This window comes from Charadrius vociferus, unplaced genomic scaffold, assembly GCF_000708025.1.
Source record: "Charadrius vociferus isolate BGI_N301 unplaced genomic scaffold, ASM70802v2 scaffold303, whole genome shotgun sequence".
NCBI classification, from domain to species: Eukaryota; Metazoa; Chordata; class Aves; order Charadriiformes; family Charadriidae; genus Charadrius; species Charadrius vociferus.
The window spans coordinates 474,711-496,795 of NW_009647756.1; the positions used below are offsets into that span (position 1 = coordinate 474,711).

The following is a 22,085-nucleotide window of genomic DNA, read 5'->3' on the forward strand; positions in this document are numbered from 1 at the left end:
TCCTGCTGACCCCCACGGTGAGTTTATTATGTCCCTGTTGGAATTTCAGAGCCCTTCCTGAGAGCACCTGGATCTAAGTACTACATGGATGAATCTGGTTTGTCTGTGGGTCCCAGGTAACCATGAGCTGGCCACACTCTCTCTGAGGCTGGATATTGGTCATTCGTATCTCAGGCCAGATCGGACAGCTTGGGGAAAGAGATTTCTTGGGTTTACTGTTGGTCTGTTGGAAGTCGGCAGCGGTGAGCTGCACGTGGCTGAAGTCCCTGCTGCTTTGTCATGCTTTGGTATTATACAAGTTGCAATAACAAAATTATACTGAAAGAGTTATTTTTGGCTTACCTTGAATCTTTGAGAGAGATACAACTTCCTTCAACAGCTGTGTCAAAACTAATAGCAGCAGTGCTTAAATGCTGTCTTCTTGCTGCATTCTCATAGTCTCTGTGTGAAATGCAAAGTATTTAAATCTCTCATCCAGTTAAGGTGTGGCCACCGCTCCGGATTTTTAGGTAGGAATTCAGTGTTAAGAGCTCATTTTTATAAACACTGGCTCTGCCCAGCTGTGGAAAAGGGACAGAGTACTATTGGGGCTGGAATAAGGGTCATCTTCATCTCCAGCTGCCCCTCAGCCCAGGAGCCGGGGAGAAGCCTTTCTGCAGCGGTGGAGGATCCAGGAGGATCTGGGAGATGGAAGGTGTGTGTGTGCTGGTGGGAGGAGCACAGCTTCAGTGCTTAGACAACACCACCATCAAAAAGCAGGGCTCAGGCAATAATCTTGCCTTTTGAGACACTTGAGATAGAGACCAAAAGTCAAAAAAAAAGGAGCACACAGCCCTTTTTCTGAATGCTGAGTCCAAGGAGAGCTATAACCCTACGCCACTCTGCTTTTCTTGATGGTAACAAGCTCGTACGGGTAGAAGATTGCCACCAGTCCTGCTTTTATACCTGGTTCTGCAGGCTAGCAGTCATGAAGCATGGCACGCTCACACTGCAGAGCACACAGATTGCTTTTGCAACCTTGGAGTTTTTTATTTAATTCTGTAAGCGAGAGCTGAGAAGTGAGTGTATTGAATCGATGTGGATTCAGTTGAATTTCATAAGCTTTGTACTTGCGTACTGATAAGAGACGGCAGACAGAAGAAACTGTTCTGCAAGCGTGGCCCCTGTGTGCCTTCGGTTACGTGATCTAGACTGATTTAAAATGTTATTTTGTTTGCTGCTAAAAAGAGCAAAGAATTTTAAGTATAAGAGAGTGGAGTAAAAAAGACCTCGCAGAGATACAGTCATAAAAAAAAATCTGTTCAGACATTTGGCTTGCGTATCTGGTTCCTCTCGCTCTTGAGCACTGCAGCCTTGCATTTTCCCAGAGGGAAAGGTTACGTGGTGATTCTTTTCCCCCCATTGTGTATTTTTACCTGTTCAAAAATGGTTTTGGTGAAGCATTTTCAATTATGGTTTTTTATATCCATCTGCTCTTTAAAAAGAAAGAGAGTCCCTATCTGTAATAATTACCATACTTTGCATAGTTAATAAAAGTCTACTTAAAATAATGGGAGAATAGCAGTCGTATTAAATTCCTTGGGTCATTTGACTTAACAGTTGCATTTGGTGGGCAGTGGCAAGTGTAGTTCTGCCGATGATGAGAATCAGCAAGCTGTTTAAACGTAATGGATTTCAAAAGTCCATCATAAATAGATCTGTTTTATTACTGTCATCCAGGTAAGAGAGAGTGCCTTAGTAATTTCTCTGGAGATGTCATACTTTATAGTATAATTGAGTGTAACTATACTGCTTGTCCCTCGAGACTGGTATTATTTGTAAGTCTACAGCTGTGTAACATCCAGCCTCGTGATAAAGGGAGGATAAAACAGAAAAGAATTTTGACTCTGCGGACCTTTGCTGCGGGTCCTCCTGTGTTGCTTTTGGCTGGCTGGAACCGGAGAGGTTTTGCATCTCGGTGGCATTTTGTCCTTTGTAAATGCTGGGCTTAGAAGTCATGCAGCTATTGTGCCGTGCCATTGCAGAGGAAGATACAGATATAGATATATATAGATATCTCCTGATGCTGGGACTGAGCAGAGACGTGTGCTCTGGTCCTCGGTGAGCTCCCCGGAGCTGGAGTGCATTGCTGCTTTTACTAAAGAGGCATAGCAAGTGTTCCTGATTAGGGCAGAGTGCCCCTGTGAGCCTTGTTTCATTTGTAAAGTGGATTTTAAAGACAGTAGGGATTCTGCTACTGTGTACGTTTCTGCGAGTACCTCATCCCGTATCATTAATGTGGAGATGGAGCAGCCTGCAATGAAAAAACAAAAATGATGGAAAAAATGGGATCAATTTATGTGGCAAAAATGGCTGTTTAATTGGATTTCATAGCAAGGTTGGGCTTTTCCACTGATAAAGATGCCACTAGGGTGTATTACAGTATTGTTCCACCATATGTGCGCTGGTGCAAAGGCCTGAAAAACATGCAAGGCTGCTCCTGGAAAAGACACCTAAAAAACTGCTTCAGTAAAATATTCAGCAAAAGTCATAGCGTCTGCATCTTTTTCACAGCATGGTTAGAGGAGATCCCCAGGCAAATTTAATCAGAGTTTCTGCTTCTAACATGCATTTTATTAACCCCGTGTTTTATTGTTCAACCTATACATTGATATTGGTTTTACATATTCAGAAATGCTGCTAAAAATCCAGCTATTTTCCGTGACACTTGCCACTACATTTGTTACCAAATAAAATGTTAAAAGTCTTTCCGTTTGTAGCATCTCAAAGATAATGTGTAAACCACATTAGCTCCAACGCTGAGGAATCTGGCACCCAGCGTAATAAAACACCGGGTTATTTTGTGTTTTATTAACTGCCCCTTCTCTTCAGTTTGCATAATAGTGAGTTAGATTTACATTTGTTAAGACGGCCGTGCATTACTCTTAATAGAAGACACGTCAAACTTCCTGTTGCTGGTACTGCAGCATGATAAAGTAACCTCATATGATACTGATGAAGATTTCGTTCACACTTGCTGGTTTCATGCAACGTCTTTTTTTCCAGATGGATACCCTATTGTAAAATGATTTCCTGCTTTAGGCTCTGCTTTGTGTAGCTCTCTGCTATGCCATCTTTCTATGAACTGGATAAACTGCCTATTAAATTTAATTACAGCCTGAATGACTGCACATCTTGATCTTATTTTTCCTCCAATGTACTGTATTTCACCAAGGTCCTTGAGGATGAAATAAAATAAATCTGAAGGATGCATACTCCAGTAGCCGAAAGAAATGTTTCAAAGGGCATTACAGTGACTGTTAACCCATTAGTTTAGGACCATTTTGAAGGCAATTCTTTAGGTTTAAGATTATAAAGATGTTTTCTTCTATCTTTTCTTCTGACATTTAAAAAAAACCAAACCAAACCAAAACAAATTGAGGAAGTTCCCAGAATAAAAATTCAAATAGAAATGATGAAGATAATTTCTTACCCCTTAAAAAGAGCAGAAGCGGGGGGGAGCATGTATGCACCTTCAAACTGTTCAGCATGGTTAGCATTTATTTTTTTTCAATAAGGGTCTGGTGTAAATATTATCGGCTCAAATCTCCGCCCTCTTGCAAGTCAGGGTGAACTTTGGGCTGTTGGTGCTCTTGGGGACCCATCGAGACTTTCCCCTTCGTGACCAGTGGTGGTCGTGGTGTTTGCAAAGGCAGCTACGGGAGCGGGTGAAAGAGCATCACAGCCAAGCTGAGCTCACCCCACGTCCCCTTGTCGACCTCTTCAGGCCCTGCGTGCTTCCTGTGAACCGAAGAAAGCTGATGGATTCAAGGGCTTCCGAGGAGTTGGACATCCTGACCATCAGCAGCGATGGTGGCAGAGTCACTAGAGATGTTTCCTCCAAGAAAGTGTGATCTGTGTAAACTGAACGCTTTTTGATGGCCGTGTCTGTTAGACTTTTAGGTTGAGGCTCCTCTCATTAAGCTTTAATTTCAAAGTTAATGAAATATTTTATCTTCAACCAGCTAAGATTAAGGCAGCTAATCACATCGGCTGGGGAGAAAGCTGCCATGTGAGGGGATTTTCCCCTACCTGCCTTAGGTACCTAACTGGAGTGGGTGGGCCTTTTTTTTGGAGATGCCTCTCTCCGTCTTGGTTAGTCAACAAGCTCAGATGAGACATGGAAGAGAGAAACTCTGCCTTTCGTTTTCTGTGGTTGCAGCTCAGCACCTTTTGCAAATTCATTACCAGCATATTTCTACAGGTAAAATTCCTCTTGCAATGAAGAGGCGATCGCCCAGATGCCGAATGCAGCTGCAATGCACACTAAACCTGGTGGTTTGTGAGATGGTGGGGGGACCGTCATGCTGGCTGCATCCCACGTCGCATTGGATGGAATGCTGGCAAAATGGGAATATGCTGCATGCTGGGGAAGGAGGAGAGGGGCCACGGGTATTTCAGAGCTCTGTCGTTACCCATTTCACAGAATCACAGAATGGTCAGGGTTGGAAGGGACCTCTGGAGATCATCTAGTCCAACCCCCCTGCCAGAGCAGGGTCACCTGCAGCAGGTTGCACAGGACGGCGTCCAGGCGGGTTTTGAATGTCTCCAGAGTGGGAGACTCCACCACGTCTCTGGGCAGCCTGTGCCAGTGCTCCACTACCCTCAAAGTAAAGAAGTTCCTCCTCATCTTAAGATGGAACTTCCTATGTTCAAGCTTGTGCCCGTTACCTCTTGTCCTGTCACTGGGCACCACTGAAAGTCTCGTCACCACACGGGAATCACGGGTGTGTTGGAAACAACTCACCAGGTCTCCCCATGCCCCCATCTTTTCTTGGGCTAGTGTCAAATAGATCACAGTAACTTTTGAGTCAGCTGCTTCTTGGCCGACATGTTAAACTTTTTCAAGGGTTGAGTGGTTATTCTGAATGTATGAAAACATTAGTTCATTCACAAACTTAACATAAATTTGCTACTCATCCTGGCAAATTACGGACTTTTTGATGAAGATACATGAATATATAAAAACAGCCTCTGAAAGGTGCAGCTGGAATGTCCTTGTAACACCTCAAACAGTAGGGTATGTGCTGGATGCGCCATCAAATGAGCATACAGCATTCATCAGCGCACATGGTGTTTTTCTTAACGTTGTGTAAAGAAATGCTCTTTAATTCATGGGAGACTGTAGCTTGAGAAAGCTGTAAAACTCTTGCAGAGCCACAGAGCAGATAAATTAAGTAGAACTAATTTGCTAAGACCTTAAGTATGTGAAACTATGTTCCAAATATTGTGCTGCTTTTTCCAGATGAGGACCCGATATTCTTGTTCCACTGTTCATTTATATTTTCTGGGGTACAACTGTAAATTGTCTCTCTCAATGCACTTATTATATAGTGGCAAGGAAGAATAATGATAGTGGCATTTGGAAATGTTTAAGTTCATTTGTATTCCTTGTACAGATGGCCTCTGCAATCGTAAGTAACAGAGAAATATCCAAGGAATTTTCAGGCGATTAATCCAAGTTTAAAACCAGCATCATCCCAAGAGCAAGCTGCAGAAAATGCCTGGAATGTTAATAGAAAGTACTTCTGGAAGGAAGACTCGGTTGTTGTTTCTTTCCCTTGAACACCATTTACTGAAAAGGGACGTTGTTGATTTATGGTGCCTTCTGTCTGTCTTTCCAGAACTCCAGCGCAGATCATCGGGTTCGACTGGACCTCGGGCTTTGGGACAAATTCAGTGAACTTGCAACAAAGTGCATTATTAAAATAGTGGAATTTGCAAAGCGATTGCCAGGCTTTACAAGTTTGACCATTGCAGACCAGATAACTCTACTTAAAGCAGCCTGCCTGGATATACTGGTATGTATTTTTAACATCATTGTTATGCTACTCCTGTATTTTCTATTGCTCTTTTTACTGTAATAGACAGGGAGAGGGGGTCAAATACTGTCCCGGCCTTACGGTTGCAAAATTGAACTCACCAGGTAATCTGGTGTGCTCACGAGTGGGCTCTAGCCTGTCTACAGACATGTGTTATAGGGGATGAGCATACTTTTCCAAATAAGTCCTTGTAGTTGGTGGATTTTGGTATAGTTGCAAGAAGGGCACGTTTTGGTATTGTTGGCACTAACTTGAAATGTGTGCAACTTTGGAAAAACTTCCTTATTGTTAACATGGAAGAGAGATCTCTTTCCTCCTCCCTCCAAAACCTAACGCTCTGTATAAAGGATACCTAGAAAGACAGTCCGCTGTATAATGTTTTAGGAACGTGCTGTACCTGTGGTCATGAGGTAATTTGAGGAACAAGAGACAAATCTTCAGAGTGAGGTTTTTGCGGGTTGTAGAGGGGAACCCGGTGTGCCCGGAGCCTGGCAGGCGCGAGCCTCTGGCGCGCACATCCCCCTGCTTTCACCAGTGCTGCAGGCACCTGTGGAAGTAGACGCTGTAATGGGCTCTGTACAGATTTTAGCTAAATGTCATTTAATTTTAAATAGGCAAACGTACAACCTGCAGCAGGGAGCTGTGCGGATGGACTTGGAGGTTTTCTCCAGACCTTGCCACTATGTCAAGGCAAGCTGTCTTCCTTCCCTTTGTCTCCGGTTCTTTCTGTCACGTTGACCTTCAGAGGAACCCTCTGGGATTTCAGCATTTCTTTCTCAAGACCTTAGAGGTCTTCAGGCTTTTAGTTGCAAATATGCTTCTTGTTCTTGGTCATAGCAATAACTTTCAGTAAAATAGTATTTTCAATGTGTTTTAAACATATTTTAGATGTTTTCTTCTGAGTACAAACCTTCAGGTCTTCATTAAGCCAAGCATGGCCAAGAAGCCTGTTGTAGCATGGATACTGTAGGTGTATTTTTTGGCACGACCCAGGAGTTTAAACTGGGGAATTTGAAGTTGAAGTAATTATCTTGGAATTTCTAGAAGTGCATTGCTTCAAACAGGATCATACTGAGGAGGACATTAACTGCTGTGACCTTTTCCTCTTGTTTTGTCAAAAGCGGTTTTGAAGAATTGCATCTAAAGGACATTGATGAAGGAGGAAGAGGGGTGGGAGAGGGGAAGGGTTCTCATTCTCTGGCCTATAAAAAAAGGGAAGGTTGAGGTTGCCCTGTCATGCTGGAGATTCACCTCTCATTGTCCCCTTGGTCCAGGCCCTCATTCAGACTTGACCATCTCCTCGTTACTGTGTGTGGTCCCCTGCACAGAGCAGGGCCATTCGTTACCAATTGCACGCCTGTCATCGCCAGCTCTGTCCTGATAAGACACAGTTACGTTCCCCTTACCCCGAAAGGTAACCTGTGGCGTTGCCTAAAGTGCATTCTGCCAGATGTATGGGCTGGGAACTGCTTTGTGCTTTGCTGTTGTAACCAGTAACGAAATGGTTAATACAGAAACTACCCAAAAACGGTGGGGAGGAGTCAGGATTTAGCAAGAATCTGCACGTCTAAACTCTTTACCCCTAAAACTTCAGGCCTTAAGCTGCCACCCCCTATTTGTTGCTGCCGTGCCCTGGCTCTGTAGCTGCTGGAAAAAAAACATACCCTAATTCTGTGATTGCTCAGTATGCTGCGAGGTCCTGGCACTCTTTTTTGGGGTGGGCAGTGGGAGCTTACCCCAGGATCCTGCACAGCCCCAGTGGCACAGGGTCCCCCCAGCAGCTCCACTCACTGCTTGTGTCACCAACACCGGCTGGATAATGTCAAGTATTTAGGGGTAGCCTTTCTGCTAGCGGTTTTTATCTGAAGTGCCTGGATAAAGGCACTTCACAGCCTTTGATCAAAGTGACTAAATAAAAGCCTAGTTGCCAGATTAGAAAAAGAATAATGAAGCAGGTGGTAAACGGTGACTTTATTTCAACTAATTAATGGATAGAAAGGGTCGATTCTTTAATACAGTTCACCACTTTTACTTTGTGGCCATGTGGCACCCTTCAAGCTCTAGTTATAAACTTTACTGAGACCCCATCACCTGCTCATGCTCTTTTTTATTTTTTATGAAGCCGGAGAAGGTGACACATCCGAGCAAGCAGGGCATAGCGAGTGCCACAGCTACCCGTAGCAGGGAGGAGCTGAGGCTTTTTCAAGAACAGGAGCAGATAAGATCACTTTCATGAAGAGTCCTAACTTTCCCGTGCGACATTTACACAAGCTTTATTGCAACTGTTTTACGTCCTGCTTAAAAAGAAAAAGGGATAATTACCACGAGCACAGTAACGCGTAGTGCGTGTGCTGTCCGTGAAACGCCCATATCCATTAAACCCACATCACCTGCACATCGTCGGAATTGCAGTGCCGCTCTGTATCTTTATTTAAGCTAAACCTCAGCACTTGGAGCAGTGTTGTAATAGTGCACATTCCCCGCCTCCAGCAAGCTAGTTCTCCTAATTATGAGGGGTGTTTCAAACGTTTTATTTTGTACGTGGAGACACGGAGTGAGCACCGTTTCCCATCCCGCTGCCGGTGCCTGCCTGTGGTCCGCTGTCTGAGCTCTGCCGAGCGTGGGACGAGCCTGGCTGCCCTGCGCTCACCATCCCGCTCCTGTGCAGTCCCCTGGACGTGTCCCCAGAGCCGAGGGGTAGCGTGGGGCTCCCAGCCCTGGCCAGGTGGAGTGGCCAGGCTCCCCTTCCACCAGCAGGACCCCAGTTCACTACCCACCCACCCAGCAGCACCGTCTCTGGGCTGTGGAGGAGTCTTAAGCATTTATAGAGCCTGCTGAAGGCTCTGCTCAGTTGGTTCCTGCGGCCGTGGGTGCTGAAACACCCCTCCCACCACCACGACAGGCTGATGAAGGAAATAGTGCTTTGAGCTCAGTAAACTCCGCTGGTTACGGGCCAAAGAAATGTTTTATATACAAACAACCAAAATCTCTGGAAGGGGAAAAACATCAAGCCTCACAAGGCGCCGATTGGGGATGGTGGAATTTATATCTGCTCTGGTGCCAAAAGTTTCAGGGATAAATATTGCTAAAATTCAGTCAGTAACCCTCGTAAAAGCGAGTGCTTCTGTCTGCTGGTACGCTGGCCTGGCAGCGGTCAAACATCCCCAGCCTCACCGAGCTCTGGCGAAATGAATGTGGAAAGAGCCTGGAGTCCAGCCTGACTCAAAACCTGAGAAATCCGGGAGTGCTAATCCTCAATAACGTCATTTTTGCTTTCTGTTGTAAAACCCTAATGGTAGGAAGGCACTTGTGTGCGCGAACAACCCGAGCTGGTGGGGTATGGCAGTGCCATGGAGGTTTGTTCATTGTTTCAGAGTCACCTGCTTGGGTTTCTCCTCTCGGGAAGCCATCCCAGCCAACGAAGGCAGCTAGCGTCCAACAACAGGATTCCTAAACAAAACAAAACAAAAAAATGCTTGCTTTAACTAATCTGTTTAAAATGAGTAACGATTTTATGGTAGCAATGATTTTGTAAATGCAACTTTCTGGCTGGTTTTGGTTTTGTGTGACCTGTAGGGTTTTTGCTTTGCACTTTGTAACTGGCTCATAGGAACCCCAGATGCTTTAAGATATAAATATTCCTTAAAACAAAGGGTCCTTTAATTGTGGGCAAGGACTTTATTTATGGCTGCAAGTGGCATTTAAAAGCAGAGTGACAACTAAAATACTTGGCTTGGTTACAAAATCTAAACAACATTGAGGACATTAGGAGGATGTCTTCTAGACAGCGGTGCAGTTTAAAACAGAGAAAGATACCGTGATTTCTTATTTTGAAGTGCTGACATTTCCCATATGTTCTTCAGTGAATATGAGCTTGAAATCAGCTTCACTTTGACACTGGAAGTTTGCCCAAGAAAGGTTTAGCAGCGAATCAGCAATATCCACCGCATTTTTGCAGATCTTGATGAAGGATACAAATTTTAAAAAAAAAAAAATAAATTCAAACGATCTGTCTCGGAGTTTAATAACAGCGTGTTGTGGGATAATGTCGAAGGAATGCAGGAGAAACCTGAGACCCGATTGCTGCAGTCAAGTTAAGTGCGTTGCAGAAAACACATCGTGGAGCTTCAGCTGTGCCGGTGCCCGGCAGAGCCACTGCTGCTGCCTCCGGCTGACAGCTGGCGCAGCGTTTAGGTGTGACAGCCTCAAGTCTGCCTTTTCCAAAAAGCCCCCCTACTCGCTCTCTAAGCATGGAAGTAGCTAAATTCCACAGGAAATTTATGTTTTAATTATAAATTTTGCAAGGCCCCGCAGGTCTCTTTCTGTGTGTGCCCACAGGGGCTCTAGGCTGAATAACCCAACCCCAAATTCCTTCCCGATGAGGATCCAGCCTGGAAGACTTCTTCTGCATTAGCCGTTGAGGGGCGATGATCTGGTAGGTCTTTGCTGAGCACCCCCAGCACGCACCCCCCGAACGGAGCGGGGTGTATGGCACCGGGGGGTGAGCACGGAGAGCTTCGCAGTGAGGGAGGCAGCAGCCCGCTGTATGGCAGGAGGCACACGTTTGGCCCCTCTTTTTTTGGGGATGACCACTCCAGGGCACCCCAGTCCCCCTGGGCTGGGAGTCTCTGGGCAGTGCAGTCCCGGCAGCCGGTATCCAGACTTACCCTCGGAGGGAGGATATGGAGGAACCGTATCTGTGGGTCCTGTTTGGGCAGCTGCGGGGGAGGCTGCCGGCAACCTTTGGGAGACACCGCGGTGTTGCCCAATTTAGCTCCAAGTCCTGCTCCGCCAATTTGTTGGGCTGGGAGTCCTGAAGGTGTGGAGGGAAGAACTCTCATTGCTAAGGATTATAAATTAAAATAGCACCAGCATAAAAGGGGCTGCCTTTCTCCCCAGCTTGAGCTAAGGGAAAACCAGTACCACCTAAGAAGTACAGAGCCTTGTTCCTCCAAAAGCTGGATGCCTCATCAGCACGGGCCACGCGCCCTTGCTGGGAGGCAGCTGCTGCATGTGCAGGCTTCAGGTGGGAAGAGCCGCACTCCCGTTTCTCTTGCATGCCATTAGAGAAGTAAACCAAGTAGCTCTTGGGTTTCTCAATTAATGTGCCAAGCTTTCAAACCTTGCTTTTCTTGAAAACAACAAACTCTGCATGTTACTTCTCCTTTCTATACAATCCTTTTAATGATTTAAAAGGATAACCAGCAGCGAACTTGAGGGGAGAGAACTGCCGGTGGTTACTGCCAGCGCAGAATATGGTAAACGTGCGGTCTCTTATTGACAGGGTGCCATGTTTTATAATGTTAATTTCTGCTAATAATCATGAAATACACTTCAGCTGTTACATAAAACCGTTGGGGTTACCAGCAGCCTTTTAAGATCACTTATATTAGTGGGGAATTTGCGGTCAGTGAAGAGTTTGAGTGCCATGCGTTTGTATTTGTGCCCGTCTCGGTCATTGATTCAAGTAATTTCAAGAGCTTATTCTAATTCAGGGTTAGGAGAACGATGTGAAACATGCCTGGTCCAACCACAGAGAGTCTCAGTGCCTCAACGCATACCCGCAGTGTGAGATAAGATTATTGCGGAGATAGAAAATAGTTGAAGAGCCTTCTGCAGAAATACACCCTATTAAGTCTCTTACCAAGGAATTTAAGAAGAGAAATAAAAGCTTCCCTGTAGGTCTCTTACGTGCCGTGTCCTCCTCGTTCTCCTCCCTGCTTATTTGGAGCAGCGTTGCCAGGCAAAGATGAAAGTGGGAGAACCAAGCCCAGACTGGTCAGCTGCCAAGTGCCGGGGCCTCTGACTCAGAGCTTCGGCAGCTATAGGAGTAATTAAAATTCTCCCTCTGCTCACTTACATTGGTGTAAATCTTTTTTGTTGAATCTTTAAAACCGAGTAGGATGACTGTATGGGAAATAAATACAGTCAAGCCCTGAAAAAATACAGCTGTGGTGTGAGCTCAGCTAATCAACTCGGCTTCTGCAAGGGCTTAGTTTAGTTTAGTTTAGGGATAGGCCTTCTCCCACCTCTGATTATTTCAAGCAGTAAGCATTGATATGTATAACGGAAATATGTCAACACGATGGGCATGTCTTTTATTTGATCCTTAAGGTGGTGTTCCTTAATAGCAGCTGTACAAATGAGCCCGTGCCGTACAGAGTCTATCGCGGGACACATCCTGGGCTCGCTCCGAGAGGAGAAAGCGTTGGCGCAGTCGCTCTCCTGCCTGTGCTGCCACCTCTGCCGTGACAGCGCTCTTGATGCTGCCGTTACCCAGAGGCGTTTACTAACAAAACGCAGAGCATCCTCAGTGGTTTATTCATGTGGTTTGCATTCCTCCGTGTCCAGTTAGAGGTGTGAATCCCCATCCTCCCCTCGAACCCTCTTTCATCTGGGGGCAGTGCTGGGTGGCTGTTGGCACACAAGCAAATATGCCGAGACCAACAGTGCCGGGGCTCATAGAGGAGCAAGTGACGCCCTCAGCAGTGGGAAGATGCACTTTGCACGGGGCGGGCAGGGTACGCACCCTGACCAGCACTGCCCAGAGCGTGGGATGGGGAAAACCCAGAGCCTCAAGGAAGGCTCTCAGCGGGCTGGTGAGGAGGTTCGGTGTTACAGCACGCGGAAGCAACAACAACCAGAAAAAAAGAAAAGCTGGGCCAACTCCTGAGGCTGCTGGCCGGGCTGGTGGCAGCAGTTAAGTTTGATAATGCGCTCCGGTGCGAGCTCCCAGGCTGGCAAGGCAAGCGGCGCTCGGTGGAGACTGTAAGTGCAGCTGCTCAGGAGGCGGAGGACTTCGCGCCGCTCTCCAGGGAGCCCTCACACAGGGATTGCGGTCACAGCACGGTGTTTTCCTCGCTGCTGTCGCAGAAGAAGGGAAGGCAGCACGAAGCACAAGTTACGTTTGGCCTCTTTTGCCAGCTCACAGCTGTCCGCGCCCGCGCGCACTCACACAAGGTACCGCAGAGACGCTTTGTACTTAGCAAAGACACAGCCCAAAGAAGCGCTGTCACGCGAGACTGATCCCCAAAATCAATGAAATGTGTATGTATATGTTTGAAAAGGTGAGGCATTTTTATGATCTTGCTGGATTGAACCAGTGGTGCAATAGCGTTTTATATTTAGGTGCGTACAGCGTATTAATTAAAGAGCAATTTATGTCAATATGATGGTAGTGTTGGTGACCTAAGTGGTGAGAATTGCATCGAAGTTTTGATTATTTCGTAACTAGGGGGGAAATTTCTGTTCTTAAATTTCTCTTATAAAAAATACCAATAGACAATCAAGTACATTTATGTTGTACCGGCAAATTTTTGTGCTACTAGAACCAAACAAACCGGAGTTTGATTTCAAATTGTTTTGACGTGACGGTGTACTGCAGTTCCGTGGGTCGTTTGCCACATCGAGAAAATGCAACAAACCTCTCATGGATTGAATTCTTCAGTTGTGGGTTTTTTTGTGTGTGTGTGTCCTTCCACAGATCCTCAGAATTTGCACAAGATACACACCAGAACAAGACACCATGACCTTTTCAGATGGCCTTACCCTAAACCGAACTCAGATGCACAACGCCGGATTTGGCCCGCTGACTGATCTCGTGTTCACGTTTGCCAACCAGCTCCTGCCTTTGGAAATGGATGATACAGAAACCGGTCTCCTGAGTGCCATCTGCTTAATCTGTGGAGGTATCGTACAGCACGAACTGGGATGGGATGCGTTTGAAAAGGACAGACACGATAGGATCTTCATTTATGTTTTACTTGTTTTGCTTTCCTGTACTAAAACATATATATAAAGTAGATATATGTAATATGATTGTATGTGCTCTAGAAACCACTTAACACTAAAGGTTTGTTTTCCACAGGTGATAGTTGTTGGTTTTATTATTGATACATTTTTAAATGAATCGAATCATTCTGTCGAGCAACTGATCCTATTATTTGCCTGATAAAGGACTAAAGGATATATTCTGCTGCATTCTTTTATCAGCGGTATTACGGGTACCTGTATGAATGACCTTTGTTACGGCAAGATGCCCGTTAGGCAGCTTTTACTTATAAATATAATTGCATACGTATGCATATAGCTACATTCACACAGAAGTCATTGGTGATAACTTTCTTTAGAAAACAAAAAAAGCTTATACTTTGAAATTAGCATAGTGGTTCTGATGACATGATTTGGAGGGGGCTGATTACAACTTGAAAGGGACATTGTCAATTAAAATCGGGTAAAATCATGGTTTTAAAATACAAAAAGCAAAGTCTCGGATAATTTCCGAAATCCTCTGTAAATTTCTGTTGGTTTAATCCCCTAGTCTCTCTCCTCCTCTGCAAAATCTGGACTAGCAATAGAAACACACCTTGTCTGGTTGGGCTGTTTTGTTGATACACAAAGTGGGTGCTACTAGAGAATGTTTAACCAGCAGGAGTCAGTCTTTGCCGACAGCGGCCCTTTGGTACAAAACCATTCCGATTTTTTGTGTCTCTAACCATAACCCATCAAAAGCATTGATGGGTTCAGAGATGTCATTGATGCGCGACGGGTGCATCCTGGTTTACGGGTGGCGTTTGTTGTCACTCAAGCTAGCACTGCCATCTGCTGATACCTGATGGTAACTCACTTTGGTTTAGTATTGATACAGAAACCACATTGGCTGTAATCTCTTTGTATACCCAGGTAGCGTATCAATGACGCATACAAAATTAATTCTAAAATAGTGTTTGCAGCCAAGTGTTTTCCTCTTGGAGAGTGAGGTACAAGAGCAAACTGATAGTTCTGGACCGCTCAAATGACAAAGATTTCCAGTCGCGAAGGAAAAATGAATCTAAGTTTCAGAAAGGCATGGTTTATCCTCTTCCTATGGAATACTCAGTACAGAGTGGAGAAAAAGAGGAAATTCATGGAGTTCTAATCAAGAACATGGAGAAGCTTCTGTGATTTGGAGTTGGTAAAACAAAAAAAAAATTTAAAGTCATACGAGTGATATGATACTTTTCTACAGATCGCCAGGACCTTGAAGAACCAATGAAAGTGGATAAGCTTCAGGAACCATTGCTTGAAGCACTGAAAATTTATATCCGAAAGAGACGACCCAACAAGCCTCATATGTTCCCAAAGATCTTAATGAAAATCACAGATCTTCGTAGCATCAGCGCAAAAGGTACAGTGTCTCCCAATAATGCAGCAACTGTCAGTGTTATGTTTCAGAGGAAACTAGCCTGGAGACCCGGGTTGTTATTTTTTTAATATATCTTAAGAAAAGTCCTTGTGACCTTTCTCTTCCCTTCTTTATGTAACTCCCGTGTTTAAATTGGTTCTGCTTTAAACATACATGGTGCTACATTCTTCACGCAACTTACAGTGAAAATGACGTCTTAGGTATAAGCAGGTTAGCAAATCATTAGCATGAACTCTTTGTTAGTTGTTTTAAGTCAAGATAAACCCCTGAATTAAACCTTTGTTAACGTTTACAAGGGGGTGTGGGTCAACATGTACTTTGTAGCACTAATGGCTTCCAAAAAACCCAAAGTCTGTTTACAGACAGCAGAAAACACTTGTGCATCCGAAATTCCCCTAAACTGTGGCCTGACGTACTGCAGATTTAGAACTGATTTGATCCAGGATTTTGGAGATTTGGCACCTCCAATCCAAACTAGCCATGCTTACACACGGATCAGTTTCGGTTGAACATTTTGTGTAGTCGTGTATCTGATTAGACAGGTCATGTGAAATACCCACAGTCTAAGCGCTATCACGGAAATTCTCTAAGGCACGGGGACAGCTGAATGCTTTGATGTCATCAGAGAGGTTCCCCACTCAGTGCTTTGTCCCGCGACGCGGACAGCCCGAGAGGGGAGGCTGGGCAGATGGGCTCAAAGGTAGCGGTGGACCGTCAGCGGTTTGTCAGCTCGTTAGCAGCCTCTGCGCAGCCCTGTTCTGCGGCTCGGAAGGTGACTGTGCTCCTCTCGTTTGTGTCCCCCTGCACCTCCCCGAGACCCAGTTTCAGACGTGTCCAGCTGTTTCATGTATGTTCACCTCCAAACTTCTGAGGAGCTCTGTGGGAGATGTACCAGCCTGAGTACACAGGAGTCTCAAGTGCCACAAGTCTTATTTTTTACAGCGATTGACGCAGTTCCACTTTCTTACTGTGTTTACTCAACTACAGATTTGTTACCCCTGATAGATAAGCAAGCACATGAGCGTGTATGTAACGGGTACCTTTGCAGCTATAGATTGGGTTTATGCTTTTGACAAAATTACAAATTTCATTTGACACGGTTTTTGAGAAGACTTCGGGGGGGGAGCAGTTAAATCACTCAAATAAATACACTTTTTTATATTAAAACCTAAACTGTTACACTTCAAACAATATATATCTAAGTTAAAAGATTAAGTTACAGCTATGTTTATAAAAAGTGAGCAATTTAATTGGATTGATTAGTACCAAAGGACTAACTTAGAAGGGAAACACCAGAGCTGGGAGCAAAAGTATCCTGAAAAGGAGCCGCTTACTGGGTTACCTAAAGCTTGCAGTTTACCCTCAAGCAAGCTCCGTCCAACTGAATCTACAAAATAAAATTCCAGCAGTACTGAGCTATAAAAATATTTAGGGGAGCCCTTTCATTCCACTCTTCTTGCTTGTGGGAAATCTGATTTCCGCTTTCCTGCTTCTTTGCCAGAGCCCCCCCCAACTCCTGAAGAACACGGCTCAGTCTCTTCACATTCAATGCACAAGAAAGGATCGTTTTTTCCATTCTGACATAACTGTTTACCTTTAATTATATCATTAATATTTTATAGTAAAACTAAATCATACCAAAGGACTGGTGATGTCCTCGAGGGGTGGGTGTGTCTTGGGTTTCGTGTGAAAAGATGTACATTAGAAGATAATGCCTCTTGATGGTACGTGATCCCAGAAAATGATTACCAAAGTAAGCATGAACCGAAAAGACCAAGAATGTCTCCTTACACCGGAGCTCCTTATCCAGCTACATTCGTCTGTGGCACTAGAAGTACTGTAACAAAAGCGGCAAGCTTTCGTGGGACTGCAGCAAGAGACCATCTTCTGACTTCTCTTATCCCAGTAGCAAACTGGAAGTTTGCAAGACCTGAAAAATTACTGTGGCTCTACACTGCAGTAACCACACAAACATATGGTACCGTAACCGACCTACTCCGTAACAGCAGAAAGCAGATATTTAATGTGGCCAAATTCAGTCCACCAGCACTGCGCTGACTACACATGGTTTTCAGAGCAGCTCTCAGCATAATGATGCAATTAACATCTTTCCGATGACAGCGCTTGCCCCTTTGTTCCTAACAGTTATTTAAGAGATTTTTCTAATCAGCATTCACTTGGAAAGTTGGTCAGTGCCTTTGTAGATGATTTTTGAAGCTCTGCAGTTAAAATGTGAACGCAGTGCTCCCTTTCCCTCTGGGGCTACCAGTGTGACTGACAGCGCGCTCTCTCCAGCACGGACACTGCAGCAGCGTGGACGAGCAGAATATATCCAAAGGTTCTCTCCTCTGGAATGATTCTTCAATAACCAGACTATTTTCTCTTGAATTTTGTTGGCTCTTCTTACCTTCCTTCACATTCAAAAAGCACAGATTCCTATTCCATTAGACTCAATTTTTAAGATGATTGGGAATGCAACATGTTAGACCAGGTATTTGAACTTGGAGGTTTATGGCTAGAAACTGTCTGATTTTGTCCTGATAAGAAAAAGCTTTTTCCCAACAGCTGCAAAATATGTAAAGCACATTCATGCCTCTGTGCGGAACAGACTCTTTACTGTATATCCTCACTTTATTTGAGGTGTAGTTCCAAAATACTCCTGTCTCTTTATGGTCCTCACCACTCAGTAGCTGAACTTTCAGCCCTTCAGCTCTGTCACTTGTTGACAAGAGAACGTCGCTGATGTTAAGCTGCGTTAGTGTAACTGCTGACTGCGTGGGGCTTTCTGACCATCACCCGCCTGTCACTATTAGCAGCAGCAGTGTGGAACAACCGCAGCAGCTGCACCCTCCTGCTTTACAGATCAGCTTTTCCCAGTAACAGCCTTCCTTTTCACTGAGAAGTTCTGCCCATCCGACATTTAAGGATTCCTGTTTGTAATAACTTATTAATGCCTCAGCAGTTCCCTCAGGGTTAACTGCCCAGTGCCAGGCGGGGGCTTGGCTGCTTTTTAAGTGCCGGCTGGGGCTGGGGCTGTACCGCTGCGTGCTAACTGCGCACAGTGCTGACGTCGTGTGCGAGTTAGGAGTGAACTGTGAGGCAACTGCCTGTTTGTGCCGTCCTCCCTGTACAGCCGGCGCCTTCAAGCAGCCTTAACGCATCTTAGGAGCATCAGCCACTGTTGTGTGGTTTAGTGTTTGGGATTTTTTCCCTAAACTAGTATTAGTTGTTGGCTCACTGTCTGAGCAGTCACGCTTCATGTAGTAATTTTGTTTAATCCTACACACAGAAGCCTACAAAGCCACCTCTATATAAAAATACCCGTTGTTATGGTTGACGAGGCAAAACACAGTTAGCTTCAGTTAAGCGAAGTCAGATGTAAACAGTATTAGTCTTTCTGTGTACTTTTGTGGTTAATTAGCACAAGAGAAGGTGCCTGAAAACTACAGAAGACAGCTTCACAAAATAAGTATCCTTTTGCCTGTATTTGCTCTTTTATAAAACAATGGTTTGTTAAATTCTGATTCTCATTTCACGGTTTGCTATATGGGAGAGGAAAGCTCTGACTTACGTCGCTGCACTTCTCTTATAGGATTTGCCTCACCTATTTAACATAAGTCAACCAGAATTTTTGTCATTCTATAGCCTTTGCAGATCCAGGACAGACTGAAAACTATAAAGTATATTCCAATTTATAAAGACATCTATGTGATCATGGTTAAATTTATTTTTCCAGTATCATTTAATGTCATTCTGGTTCCTTCTGTGAAAAGCAGTAGGTCATCCAGTTTACCTGTACCGTAATATCAGTTGCTATGGCATAATTTTAAATTCATTTGTTATGGAGTCCTCATCTAATTCCTTTTTCTTGTAATGAAGTCGTTCACTTACATAATTCTCAAGGATGTATAGAAGGAGACACCAAATCCATTAAAAAACATATGCTGAAATTACCACTGACAATGCTAACAAAACCGAATCCTACTAACAGAAAGGACTTTTTGTTTTCTTTTTAAAGGTGCAGAACGTGTCATTACATTGAAAATGGAAATTCCTGGATCCATGCCACCTCTTATTCAGGAAATGTTGGAGAACTCTGAAGGACATGAACCACTGACACCGACCTCAAATGGAAATACTGCAGAACACAGCCCCAGTATCTCACCTAGTTCAGTGGATAACAGCAGTGTCAGTCAATCCCCTATGGTGCAATAAGACATTTTCCAGCTACTTCAGACATTCCTAATACCTTATGTACAGGGATGAAAAGCAAGAGAAACATTTTTACTGCTGCTTAGTTTCTGGACTTAATATATATATCTATATATGTATATATATATAGATAAAAACTCAACAAGGACCAAGAAATTTTCATATGTATCGATATATACTCCTTGCTGTTTAAACTCTTAAAACTAGAAAATGCAAACTTTTGAAACTCTAAATCAGCCATTTCATGCAAAAAATAGTTAAGCTTCTGTTTTCTCCTCTGAACATTCAAGATTGCATGGTGACAAGACAGATCTCAAACTTTAAATTCTGGTTGCATTTCTGATGACTTTGTACATACAAACGTATGGCTGTACTTTCTATACTGGATGTTTGGTCCTTTCCTTTTGTCTCTCATACCTAAACCGATCAAGACACCAACCATCTGAAATGGACTACTGTACACATCCAGAAAAGGAAGTTTAAAGGACCGTCTGATTTAGTTTAATATGAAAACTTGTCTTTGATGCCCTCAATTTGCATCTCCTTCCTTGTAAAAAGTATACAAAAATTCACTGCACTAGCAGAAAAAACATCAGTATCAGCATTAACTGCCAGATCAGTTATTCGGATGTCATTTGTTCCACTGTTGATGTCACTTTAAAATTTAAAGAAGTGGTTTCTTACCCGGCTGGTGACCTAGCTACACAACTAACTACTACACTTCTGCAGTAATGATAGCCTCCAAGGCAGAAACACTTCTCAGTGTTACCATGTTTTTGTTTACTTGTTCTCAAGCCATTAGGGAAACTTCATGGGATGATAACCAGCAGAGTCATTTACAGCTTTTGAATCGGCGAGTCTAGGGTATTTCCTTACGAATCGGCTGCCAGGAATGAGCTGGGTTGTCCAGCCTTCCAGGCGCTAGGGAAGTACAGCTAGGACTTCCCAGAAACACAAGGAGAGAATCTGCCTTCTTGGCCTTGTTAAATCACCATGAAGCAGAGTGAAAACTGTGGTAGAATGGTTAACAGATTTAAAGTGTCAGTTTCTTAGGTTTCATTTAAAGCACTAGTGGATTTTTTTTTTATATATTCTAGCAAGTCTGTGATGTACTTTCACTGGCTCTGTTTGTACATTGAGATTGTTTAACAATGCTTTCTATGTTCATATACTGTTTACCTTTTTCCATGGAGTCTCCTGGCAAAGAATAAAATATATTTATTTTAAAAAAAACCCTAAGTGTGTAGAAGTAGTCCCTCTAGTCCAAATTTTACACACGCATGGTGGTTTTCCATTTTTAATGTTTAAACTTCATTTCAAAAAGCAGGTTTGCTGGTTGCAACCATGACAATTAAAATGTGCTTTAAGCACAGCTGTCTAGAACATCTCTACAAGCCAGTCAGACAAATACATGACATTTCAATGAGTAAAAAAGAGCATAAAACTGTAGGTGTAAGAACAAAATGTTAAAATGCCTACACACAATAAAAACCATCAATTACATTATCACATAAAATAAGTCAAATGTACAAAAGTTTGCGACAGAAGGGACAAAAAGACAACACAAGATAGTTGTTGGAAAACATTTTTGTGCTCTTTGGGCACTTAATTAAACATATCAAAATCATCATCTTCATCAGACTCTGCAAAATATTTAACTTCTTTTCTAGCCCGGCCTGTCCGTGGCTTTGGGGCGGTTTCGGAGGCAAAGCCTGACTGAAAGATTTCCACATCAGAATCCTGGTCAAAAGCGGCCTTCTTGGATTTCTTTAGAAAAGAAAAGACAAATCAGTTGTGATGCTGTGTACGTTTTCCCTTTTAGTCTTCAGAATTGAAGGAAACCTTCTCTAACATTTAATTTCTAAGCACACCTAACCCCCCATTATCATATTGGCACCCTCTAATAAGAACATGTACTGTTTATGTAAAGTAATCCATTAGGTTCTTTTTACAAGGAGAAAAGAGCATAGATGGGACTGACCTTGCTTGGTGTTGATTTAGGTGTTTTCTTCCCAGGGTTGTATTCACCTTCATTTTCTGAACTGGATGCTTTCCTTTTCTTTGCCCCTCTACCTTTTCCTAGGTGAGAGAATATGATTTAACGTTTTCTTTTTTAAAATAAAACTCCAGAGTTCAGCAAACTGGAAAAAAAAACCCTAGTGAAATTACTTTAGTATGTCTACATGGTAAAGTTCAAATTTAATTTACAACTCAAGCTCCACAACAGCAGTAAAATACCATATATTTTATTTTCTCAGTTTTAAATCTTTTATCCTTCTTCCAAAGTTACCATTCACCCTGGCAATTCAAGCTGTTGGCTCAAGACAGGGACAAACGTCATTAGATCAACAACTTGACTTCTGAAGTACTACAAGGCTTCAGTCACCTTCTGTACTGATTACACAGCATTAATTCACCTTTACTATTTAGTAAATTTACTGGTAACCTCAACCATCAACCGGGATACTGAAGAATTGGTTTAAAAAGCCAGAAATTGCTACTTACTAGAATTACTACCAAATGTTACTGTCTTGTAAAAAGCTAAGATCAAAGAAAGTAAGCAGTATCCAGTAGAACTGATGAACAAAAAAGGGGGGAGCTATTAAATACATTCCCCCCCAGTGAAGGTCAGATAAAAAGTTCAAGCATTTTTTGTCAAGAAAACTCAGTACACTGTGTTTGTCACAGAAAAGGCTCACAGATGAGTAATCTACTAATAAATCAATATGGTTCTAATTTTAGAGACACCAGTTCCGCTTCCTCACAAAGATGATTGTGGACCTGTGCTACAGAGAGCAGAGCACCAAATCTCTTACCTTTGGGTGCTG

At 43.5% G+C, this 22,085-nt stretch overlaps 2 protein-coding genes across 7 annotated transcripts in view; one reads left to right on the forward strand and one right to left on the reverse strand.

Annotated features, from left to right (window-relative positions):
* Positions 1-19,511, forward strand: part of RARB (retinoic acid receptor, beta) — a 195,528-nt gene extending 176,017 nt beyond the window's left edge. For 5 of the 6 annotated variants that reach the window (XM_009882153.1, XM_009882152.1, XM_009882158.1 and 2 more), the window contains 4 exons: positions 5,664-5,840; positions 13,345-13,549; positions 14,869-15,027; positions 19,064-19,511. In XM_009882153.1, coding sequence (XP_009880455.1) covers positions 5,664-5,840; positions 13,345-13,549; positions 14,869-15,027; positions 19,064-19,260 — 738 coding nt within the window. In that variant the 3' untranslated portion in view covers positions 19,261-19,511. The remainder of the gene's footprint in view (positions 1-5,663; positions 5,841-13,344; positions 13,550-14,868; positions 15,028-19,063) is intronic. The other variant, XM_009882157.1, reaches the window with a different exon arrangement.
* Positions 19,512-20,543: 1,032 nt separating this feature from the next.
* TOP2B (topoisomerase (DNA) II beta 180kDa) overlaps positions 20,544-22,085 on the reverse strand; it is a 46,595-nt gene continuing 45,053 nt past the window's right edge. The window contains exons 35-36 of the mRNA XM_009882170.1: positions 21,239-21,348; positions 20,544-21,024 (exon numbers count right to left, since the gene is read on the reverse strand). Coding sequence (XP_009880472.1) covers positions 20,863-21,024; positions 21,239-21,348 — 272 coding nt within the window. The 3' untranslated portion in view covers positions 20,544-20,862. The remainder of the gene's footprint in view (positions 21,025-21,238; positions 21,349-22,085) is intronic.